Source organism: Arachis ipaensis, unplaced genomic scaffold (assembly GCF_000816755.2).
Source record: "Arachis ipaensis cultivar K30076 unplaced genomic scaffold, Araip1.1 Aipa1375, whole genome shotgun sequence".
Taxonomy (NCBI): domain Eukaryota; kingdom Viridiplantae; phylum Streptophyta; class Magnoliopsida; order Fabales; family Fabaceae; genus Arachis; species Arachis ipaensis.
The window spans coordinates 1-10,848 of NW_015495917.1; the positions used below are offsets into that span (position 1 = coordinate 1).

General features: G+C 36.2%; 1 protein-coding gene across 7 annotated transcripts; it reads left to right on the top strand.

The window, feature by feature from the left end:
• The first annotated feature begins 6 nt into the window (after positions 1-6).
• Positions 7-8,543, top strand: LOC107624651 (increased DNA methylation 1). Of its 7 annotated transcripts, XM_016327107.2 has the most exons (21): positions 7-237; positions 343-879; positions 1,904-1,975; positions 2,074-2,278; positions 2,434-2,542; positions 3,395-3,487; positions 3,702-3,794; positions 3,924-4,016; positions 4,131-4,212; positions 4,289-4,348; positions 4,443-4,495; positions 4,617-4,780; positions 5,163-5,373; positions 5,473-5,530; positions 5,692-5,748; positions 5,863-6,108; positions 7,208-7,272; positions 7,364-7,420; positions 7,518-7,611; positions 7,757-7,897; positions 8,088-8,543. In XM_016327107.2, the coding sequence occupies exons 2-21, from the start codon at positions 358-360 to the stop codon at positions 8,205-8,207; spliced, it is 2,595 nt and encodes an 864-aa protein (XP_016182593.1). In that variant the 5' UTR covers positions 7-237; positions 343-357; the 3' UTR covers positions 8,208-8,543. The 7 variants fall into 7 exon arrangements, 5 of the variants coding, with proteins under 5 accessions (XP_016182593.1, XP_020970754.1, XP_020970755.1 ...); XR_002356817.1 differs by lacking the exon at positions 7,518-7,611; XM_021115095.1 differs by lacking the exon at positions 2,434-2,542 and having other exon boundaries at positions 3,395-3,491.
• Positions 8,544-10,848: the final 2,305 nt, after the last annotated feature.

Here is a 10,848-nt window from a genome sequence, read left to right on the forward strand (position 1 = left end):
CTCCCCTCTCTCTCCTCTCTTTCCCCCAATTCTCAATCATCTTCTGTTCGATGTGTACCAGGGTGTCCCGTGTACCAGTGATAACCGTTCTTATCCCTCAGAGTTGCCGACTTAGCTATTGACTTGGAGTGTTGGAAACTGAACAGAGACAGAACTCTGCTCCAAAAACCCTACACTGATTCTCACTCTCAATTATCCTCAATTTTCGTCACTTCCAATGCGCTGTGTCTGCTATTCGTATATTTCACTCTCCTTTCTCATTCATTTCCCTTTCTCCGCCTACAACTTCACAATTCTTTTTGATATTTCTTGTTTTGCCTTTAAATTTTGTTTTCATTGCAGTTACTGAACTAACCGATGGATCAGTCTCCGCTCGTTCCAGCTGAGGTGCCGGATTTCATTGGCGGCGGCGGCAGCAGCAGCAACACGAGGAACGTTTCCATGGTGAACGGTTACATTGTTTACACCAGAGCTAATAGGGGAAACCGGAATTTATGTAACGAAATTTCCAATACCAATGAATCTACGAAGTTCAGGATTCGCGAAGACGTAGAACCGAATGCCAAGCTTCCAATGAAAGAAAATAACGGAAAAAAAATTTTGGCGGGAAAGGAGAACGAGTGTTCCGAACCGAAACTCAAGCTCAGCGTTTCAATGGTTAGGCCATTTAAGCGGTTTACACGACGGTCGGCGGCACTGGAAGGGAAAGTCGTTTCGAATGATGATGGTGGAGAGGTGAGCGGGATATCGAGGAACAAGTTGGAAATGAAGATGTCGAAGAAGATTGTGGTCAACAAGACGCCCATGACGGTGAAGGAGCTCTTCCACACTGGTCTTCTTGATGGGGTCTCGGTGGTTTACATGGGCGGTATTAAGAAGGTTCGTTATGTTTGTGATTTTGTGAAATATCAAATATGACTCAGGTTATTCTTCTATTCCTTTTTTGGACTATCTGGTTAGAAACTTTACTTAAGAAGATTTTATGAGAAGAAGGACTAAAAAAAAGCATTTTCATATTTAGGTACAAATATAATATAGTCGATAGTTTACTTGTCCTTTTAGGTAATAATGGATTTCAAATTTTACTTTGTGTATTTGGTGGCCAACAACAAATTTTAAATAGAGTTCAGAGTTACAATAAATTAGTGGTTGGCCTATTGGAGGATTCTATGAGAAATATAAAAATATAGATGTTTTCGATTATTTTTAACGAGTTTTTTTATATAGTCTTTTAATTAAATTTATCTGTTTAGAATTTTAAGTTTAGTTACTTTTAATTAATATTTCAATACACTATTGAATTTTTATGTAAAACATTTTAACAGTAGGAAATTAAATTCATTTTTAAATGTTATAATCTGTATATTCAAATATGATTAGAAGTTGATAAATAGTTAAATACATGTTTTAACTTTTCAAATACAATTAGATTATGCTCTTGTCTAATACTGAATAACATTTGAGTTGTTAGCATAAATATGAGAAAAAAAGGAGATAATAACGACTAATATAACCAAGGTTATTAGATTCAATACTACCTGGCAAAACCTAATTTTTTGTCCGTTTAAGATTATTCATAGTTATCTTGTTAACCGTTAGATATAAGATCCATTGACCTCATGTATAACAGATAAAACAAAGATTTCTCATTTCTTAATTATCCCTTATAGCTAGTTCCTGGCGGTTAATTTATGCCTTTTCACATCCAAAACGATAGTTTATTTTAGTACATGGATTTCACTCTCAAATTGATAATGTGACTCTTTAATACAAATCACATTTATAGTAAAATTTCATCAGATTAAAATGATATTATCAATTTTGGAGTAATATTATTCTCTCCCTAATGTATGTAGTGGGCTAGTGGCCACGCATTTTTAGTACTGGTACGTTCTTATTACAGGCTTCAGGATTACGGGGTGTTATCAGAAATCTAGGAATATTGTGCTCATGCTCTCTGTGCAATGAACGCAGGGTGAGTCGTTATTCTGTCTTTGCGTAAATAATTGTTCCGTTGTTCTGATACTGTCCCGTCATTTATTTTTTCCTTGTTACTTTCTTCTGCTTATGTAGATTATTCCGCCTTCCAAATTCGAGGTCCATGCTTGTGGACAATACAGGAGAGCAGCAGAGTATATCTGCCTTGAAAATGGGAAGAGCTTGCTTGATCTATTGAGAACGTGCAGGGGAGTTCCTCTGTATGATTTGGAGGCGACAGTTCAAAACTTTCTTGGTTCTCCGCATGAAGAAAAACATTTTACTTGTAAAAGATGCAAAGGTGAGCTTTGCTTCTGCTACTCAGATTCGTTCTATTTTGGTTTCTGTGAGTTTAGAAACATAGGAAATCAAGTATGGAGTTTTTCTTTTCTTTTAGTATTTCACCTTTTTGATTGCCTTGTAATTCTTAGCATTAGCGTAATGATCTGTCCATAGGGTGTTTCCCTTTCTCATGTGCGGGAAGAGTGGGGCCCATATGCTGTTATTGTGTTGAATCGAGGAAATCTGAAGACAGTTCTGATAACGCTGTTAGCAAGAGAGTCAGGTATTCATTCATTCCACATAACTTATTGGTTATGGTCATGTTTGACGGCCTGCGTCTTTTTGAACTTAAGGATAAAAACTGACTTTTGAATCTAATTTCTCAGTTGACCTAATTTCAGCAGGCTAATACAGAAAAGTGAAACATTTTGTTTTGGGGGTTTGGGAGGGGGTTAAATTGGTTTGTTGGGAATTCTATTTGACGGCCTTCTGTCCGCTGCCATTCAGCTCTGTTGGTTTTGAATCATTCTAGCCAGCAGTTAGTCCATATATGTTCCAGGGAACCTAGTATTTAAATTTTAGGATATATTATAATAACTTCCCCCAAGGTCACAATGTGTCTGGATTATGCTGATCTTCCCAAAACCTCCCTTTATCAGATGTTAGTGCTGCATGTATAGTCTTACATTTTACCAGATACATGATAGTGAATGTAGTATTCAGGGGCAGCTGTTTATGTATGTTTTTGCAAATAGAAGGGAATCAGGTTGAACTTTACCAAATCTTGGAGAAAATGAGTGTAAAATTGCCATAAATTTTATCATGCTGTTGTCTGCCAGTTGCAAATAATAGTTGCAATTTGTGAGCCTCCATTAATTACGTTTGTGTGAGAGGACTGTCCAAATGGAAATTTGTAGACAACTGTAATAACTTAATTTTTGCCATTTATTTTCTGAAAGCTAGGGCTGGTAATATATTCATATTAAGTGACATATTGTCACTGTTGAAAATGTAAGTCAAAGTTTAGTTCAAAATGTAAGCTCAAAAGCTTATGGAAGCTGAGTGACTTTGTTTTGAGCCCTCATTTCCGTCCCCTTTAATTTTAGTTTTCTTTTATCATGGTATAATATTTCAGGTCCCCCAGACCAATGTCTGTCTCCAATCCATCCAATGCTCCTGAGCTGTCTATTGCTTCAGAAAATAAAAGAAAAAGGAAGAAAAGAACAAAGTTGGTACTTTTATCTATTTTCTGTCCTATTTATTGTAGATTTTTTGTTTTCTTCCATTTTGCATTAACCAATGTTCTGTGGTTGTGGTTCCAAACTTAATGCATATAATGAACTGCTATTTTTTTCAAAATAATCATCGCATGTTCTGCTTTCTTTCCAGATTATTTATTTTATTAAAATTTTTTAATACATGCTTTCAACTGTGTTATTAAGGTCATCAAAATGGGCTAACAAGTCGAAGTCTTCCAAGAGTGCTTCTATTCCTATTCTACCAAAGATGACGACTTCATGGAAAATGAGAAAGAAGTGAGTGTTCGCATTTATTTATTTATTGTTATCGATATCTTCAAAGTTTCTAAGATAATATGTTTGGAGCTGCATTTTTTACAACCAAATCATTTCCACTTTATTCTAACGAATTTATATTATTACTAGGAAGCTGTCAGGAAACTCAAAGATTCTGGAAGTTACTTCAAATGCAAAGTATTTATCCCCACAAAATAAGAGCAAATGGAAAATAACTAAGAAGTTAGTCCCCACTCACCTTTATATGACCTATCCAGCTGTAGAGTTGTTTTTTGTCATCCTTTATTCTTTAGTGATGATAATCATCATTTCTTTATACAATTTATTCTTTTCAAGGGATCAGCGGTTGCATAAGTTAGTTTTTGAAGAGAATGGATTACCTGATGGAACTGAAGTTGGTTATTATGCCCGTGGGAAGGTTGTTTGTATGTGTATTTCTAGTAGAAGCTACTGTTTGTTGATTATTCTGTTAACATGTACATTGTGGATGACAGAGATTGCTTGAAGGCTTTAAAATGGGCTCTGGAATTGTTTGCAGATGCTGCGACTCTGAGGTTTTGCTCCTTTCACATGGTTGTATAATTATAGACATTCCTCTAGGTTCTGTAAGTTGTAAACATAATGCTTTCAATTCCACATGTGGTGCAGGTCAGCCCTTCACAGTTTGAGGCCCATGCAGGTTGCGCTTCTCGCAAGAAACCGTGAGTCATTGTTTCCTTTGTGTTTACTGGTTATGTGTGTAGGCAGGATGTAAAGCAGCTTTTTGGAATGCTTTTTAACTGTGCTTATGTATTTTAAGGATATTGCAATGTTTTTGAGCAGTTATGCTTACATTTATACATCAAATGGTGTATCTCTCCATGAGTTAGCAATATCTCTCTCCAAAGATCGAAAATATTTGGCAACAGACGATGATCTATGCATTGTTTGTTGGGATGGTGGAAATTTGTTGCTTTGTGATGGATGCCCAAGAGCATTTCATAAAGGTCAGATATACAATATTAAAAATTTGAGGGGCAAATATCTGTTGGCAAATATCTGCTCTGTAACTGTGTGAATTGTGAAATGTGGAATCATCTTTATTCGTCATTTTTTATCCTCTCTTTCCTCAGCTTTTATAGAATGTAGTTTACTCCTTGGGTCTTGCTCTGAGTCATTATTGTACGTGGACTTCTTTAATGTGATGTATCTTTGCAAAATTATTTTAATTTTCAATTTCACATATATGGCTCTTTGCTTTTGGTGCCTGAAATTTTGTTTCAAGATGTACTGGATCACAAAGAATATTTTCTCTTTGATAAATTACAAAATAGTCATGTTGACATCTTCTAACTGGTCTTTCATGTACTTATGTTTTGAATTGTACAGAATGTGCATCTCTATCAAGTATTCCACGCGGTGACTGGTACTGTGAATTTTGCCAAAACATGTTTCAGAGAGAGAAGTTTGTGGCGTACAATTCCAATGCTGTTGCAGCTGGAAGGGTTGAAGGAGTTGATCCTATCCAAGAGATAACAAACAGATGCATACGCATAGTCAAAGATGTTGAAGCTGACCTTGGTGCATGTGCTTTATGCAGGTGTCATAAATACTGGAAACCATTTCATTTATTTGATTTCATTTATTTGTGACTTGCACTTAGTTATATAATACCGAAGAGAATTTTTTGTTCATGCAGAGGTGTTGACTTCAGCAGATCCGGCTTTGGCCCACGCACCATAATACTATGTGACCAGGTGTCGATTCTAGTTCTGTTTTGATTTTGGTTTTACTTGGCACTGCTAACATCCAAGTCTAGTTTTCTTTGCTCGTAGAAGTGTTTAATGATTGGTGATTAGTTCTTGATCGAAGTAATCAAAAGTTAGTTCTTATTTGCTATCCCCATTGTTTGCTGCAGTGTGAAAAGGAATATCATGTTGGCTGTTTGAGGGAACATAAGATGGCATATTTGAAGGTATGCAATTTGTTGATCTGTTTTTATATGTGAACATTCATTTGGATGCCTTGGATTCCTCTGATGCCACTTCTCTTGTGTATTGGACCTAATATCTCTGGAACCCAACGACAGGAATTGCCAGTGGGGAAGTGGCTTTGTTGTAATGATTGTACAAGAATACATTCTACTTTGGAGAACCTTCTGGCCATGGGTGCTGAGAGACTCCCTGAATCTCTACTGGGCATTATAAAGAAAAAGCAAGAGGAGAAAGGACTGGAACCCCTCAATGATATTGACATAAGATGGAAGCTTCTTAATGGCAAAATTGCTTCTCGTGAAACCAGGCCATTGCTTTTGGAGGCTGTTTCAATCTTCCACGTAAGTGCTGGCCATCTTCTGAATTTGTTTATAACCTTTTGTGCTTCTCCCTTGAGTGGATGGAGGTTATTATCCTTTCGGATTCCCCAACAAATCATAGAAATAATTTGCTTCTTAACCCTTGGAAAACTACATTTCTGTATTTTGTTTTTAGTTATACACTTTCTGAGTTAATTCTTGTATGTTTATTTTGGCTGTATCTTGTGATTTAGCGATAACTGGAAAAATTATGAGATCGTGCTTTTGTTGGCATGATTTGATGCTTCTCTCATGTTGCCAAAATTTCTGGTGGATTTCCCTTGACAAGATTTAGTAGTTTATTAACTAGTTGCCAGTTGGATATTAATATAGGATCAAGATCTCATCATACGGGAATTATCATATGACATTGTCATGTTCGCATTCCCATAGTCTCATTATTTTAAAAATATAACGACAGTTTAATTTTGAACATCTGCACTCATTTATTAAACACTATTAAATCAATCTTTTGCCTCCCCTTATTTATCCTTGAAAAATACTGAACCTTGGAGGTGAGTATATGTTAGGGACTTGGGTATTATGGGGTGCCAAAGTCCTACATCGGGTAGTATGGGGTGCTTGATGTTGTATATAAGGAGAGTGGTTCTTCCACCTTATCAGCTAGCTTTTAAGGTGTGGTTTTCCACTTTCCTTAGATACTTAACAATGGCTACCTATAGGCTTGGATTAAGGTGAATACCAAATACTGATTGACGGTGAAGAGATAGATACCGCTGGGTCAGTGTTGATAGAGTGAAGCCGCCGTGGATGTGTAATATTAAGCCACTGGTTGTGACAGGATTCAGAACATGAAAATGTCTTGTTAGCTCTGGACATAAAAGGATCCTTATCCATTAACATATGTCATTGCTCAACTTGCGTACAGGTTGTTCCCTAGTGTGCTGCATTTACAAATGCTTTGCATGGGGCATTAATTGTGTTTAATGTGTTACAACGTGATCTCTCTAGTACTAAGATATCACCTTGGACTACCACATTTGAGTGTTCAATGAGATCATTTGATGCATTTATTGGACTTATGATATGTAGAGTCTGAGATATCTCATGCACATTTCAGGAATGTTTCAGTCCCATAGTTGATGCAATTAGTGGACGGGACTTTATTCCAGCCATGGTTTATGGGTATGAATACTCCTTTACAACAATGTTTTCAACTCGTTTTTTGTACAGTTTCTATTTTCCCTTCATCCCAAATAATGCATCCTTCTTATAGAAGGAATGTTCGGGGGCAGGAGTTTGGAGGAATGTATTGTGCAGTATTAACGGTCAAGTAAGGTTTTATTTTCTCTTCTTCATTGTGGTTGCTATTGGTATTTCATTTTTAAATTACTGTTTACAGTTTTCCTTTCTGTATTTTGACCTTGAAGTTCATATGTGGTATCTGTGGGCATGCTTCGAATTTTTGGCAAAGATATTGCCGAACTCCCCTTGGTTGCAACCACTAACAAGGACCACGGAAAGGTGCAAGACTGTAGTTTTGGTTGCATCATTACTCTGTCTTCTTGCTGACATGATCTATGCTATATCATTTTGATTTATAGCTTTGCATTGTGATCAATTGTACTTGTCTGTAGCGCATTAATTATATATTTGGTTGGTATGTCAGGGTTACTTCCAAACACTCTTCTCTTGCATTGAGAGGCTGCTTTCTTTCTTGAATGTGAAGAACCTTGTGCTACCAGCTGCAGAAGAAGCAGAATCGATATGGACAGATAAATTTGGATTTAGCAAGATGATACCAGACCAGGTGTTTATTCTGCTTTACTACTTTTTGGTTGGTAGCTAAAATCTGCAGCTTCTTCAAATAGCATTTTTGAGTTGAGAGCTACATCTATGTTTCTTTGACCCATTATTTTAGCCTGCTGCATTATGAGAATGGAACCTCAGCCTCCAAAATGGGATAAAAAATTCTGATTCGGTTTAACCTTGTGCTGCAGCTTATCAGCTACAGAAAGAATTGCCATCAGATGGTGACATTCAAAGGTACAAATATGCTTCATAAAACGGTGCCTCCCTGCCGGATCATCCACAATCAATCATGGCAATCTGATATTTAAAAGTCAAATATGAAAAGAGAAAACCCCTTTGCTTTTGCGTTTCATTTTTCACATTCTGCTGTTTTTGTACATGTATCATGATCCCTTTCCTGCCCATTGATTCATAAAATATTCATAATTTATGGTGATACGGTTCCTAACTCCTAACTCCCAAGTCCTAACGTAGTTTTGTTCCCAAGTTTAGCAAACACAAGTTCCTTATCTTGATCATGACTATCACCCCTTTTTGTCATTCTTCCAATCACAGAAAATATTAGCAATGGGGAAACACTATCCAAACTGATAATATACGATGCAGGTTATATAATGAGCAGCTTTTTCTTTTATGATTCAGAATTTGGATGCTTTGCAAACACAAATTATTTTACATTTGAATATTGTTTTCTTAGCTCCAATATCTTCGATTTGAATTTCTTTATTCGGATTATTAGGTTACTAATTGTTCATATCCTGGCTGAAAACATAAAGCCAGATTCAATAAGGATGAAAGATCCACCTAAAAGGGGGTGATCTCTACTCATACCTAACTTTTTTAAAGAGGTCGAGTGATGATCGGAATTCACTCACTATATAATGAATCCGTTCCTTGGCAAGTGCACGAAAGTATTGTCAAGTAATAACCCACTAGGAGTGGGATCGAATTGTATAGAGATTGGTAGATTGAACAACTTTAATCAATGGGTGAATTAGTCAAGCTAAGCAATAGAGATTGTTGAGTGTAGAATTTCAAATTAACAGAAATGTAAATGACTTAAAAGTAAAGGAAAGCAATAAAGTGCAGAAAAGTAAATGACAAGAATGTAAAGTGTTGGAACATAAATGACTGAATAGTAAATGGGGAATGGATAATGACAAAAATTAAAGGAGCTATAAAGAATAAGGAAGATAAGAATAGGGGAAATTCATTGGAATTGGGAGATGTTGCTCTCTTTGGATTAGATCTAGATCATATCTTCTTCAATCATGCAACTCATTGACCTCTTGGCAATCAAGATTGATTGAACCCCAATCCCTTGGTGATTTAATCTCTCAAATCTTAATAATCAGCCAATTCCTTAGTCTAATTGCTCATGAAGAGAGATATACTTGGTCCCTGATTATACCACACATCCTCATAGATCCAAATAGTGGGTGGATTTCATGTCACCATATCCAATCCCAAAATCCAGATCTACTCAAGTGTAAGAAGGGATTTCAAGCATGGTTTCATGTTTTCTTTTTCAAGGTTCCTATGAAACCCATTTTGCATTCAACCTCTTTCCTAAGATGATTGAACACTAACATGAAGAACGAAATTCCTTCTAGAAAATCAAAGAGAAGATGAAGAGAAAAAAAAGTTTGATAAACCATTATTTTATGATTTATATTGTGTTTAATTGTGTGATTTTATCAATTCTTTATCCACTTATTCATATGATAAGTATGTATTTACAATTCCTTCCCAAAATTACTCCATGATTGAAAATTTGCTTTCTAGAGACTTTTAATTATGTATTTTAATTCTCCTTTATCCCATTCGATGCCGTGATTTGTGTGTTAAGTGTTTCAGGCTTCATAGGGCATGAATGACTTGGAAATTGGAGAGGAGGCTTGCAAAAATGGAAGGAACACAAGAAATTAAGGAGATGACCACCGAACAATGACGCGAGCGCATGGCCCACGCGAACGGGCGAAGTGAAGAATTCGCAGCGACGCGGACGCGTGCCTGACGCAAACGCGTGGATTAGAGTCTGCATGCATGACGCGGACACGTGCCTGACGCGAACGCGTGACAAGGAAAAACGCTGAATGACGCGAACGTGTGGACGATGCGTACGCGTGACCTGCGTGATCTGCAAAAATAACAGAATACGCTGGGGGCAATTTCGGGCCGCCTTTTGACCCAGTTTTCGGCCCAGAAACAGATTAAACCTAGGGAACATGCAGAGACTCAACAAGCATCCACACACATTGAGATTCATCACATTAGGATTACATTTAGTTTTAGATCTGAGTTTTGAGAGTTACATTACATTGATAGTTTTATGCTTTTGCTTGGATTTTTGGATGCTGAAAGTCATTACCTCCGTTGAAGACATTACTTTAGTTTGTTTTCTTATTCCTTTAATTTTTAATTAGTTACTCATTGACTCTATTCAATTAAGTAGGTTACATTTTGAATTTATTAATATATGAAGTTATTTTTATTTTAATTAATTTTAATTCTCTATTTTAATTTAATTAATCATATATTCTCATATTTTTATGATTATTAATTTCATGTCAATAGAGTAGAATTTCTACTTGACATGGGGTTGATTAAGAGGTGATACTTGAGTTGAGATGCTCAAGTGCTTGGTTAAACTGGACGTTGTTAGCTAACTTCATACTTACTAACACTAGACCTCCCCAAGGGAGAGGGCTAGGATTTGAGAGTAAGAGTTAGTTCAATCACTATATCTTTCCTTATTTAGTAAGAAAAAATCGAGTGAGAACAACAACCTTTTTACACCACACTTGAGAAGATCCCAACAAGGATAGAAGTTCCACTTAATTATTCCCCCAGTCAAGGCCTTTTATTTAGAGTATCAATAATTATTCTTAGTTTATTTTTATTACCTCAATTCACAATTATTTTTAATTGCTCATTATCAAACTCAAC

Excerpts from the sequence above, each read along its gene's own strand:
- LOC107624651 (XM_016327107.2), top strand. The coding sequence starts at position 358 with ATGGATCAGTCTCCGCTCGTTCCAGCTGAGGTGCCGGATTTCATTGGC. Across the intron at positions 5,749-5,862 it reads ATAAGATGGCATATTTGAAG|GAATTGCCAGTGGGGAAGTG; the intron begins GTATGCAATTTG and ends ACCCAACGACAG. Across the intron at positions 6,109-7,207 it reads AGGCTGTTTCAATCTTCCAC|GAATGTTTCAGTCCCATAGT; the intron begins GTAAGTGCTGGC and ends TGCACATTTCAG.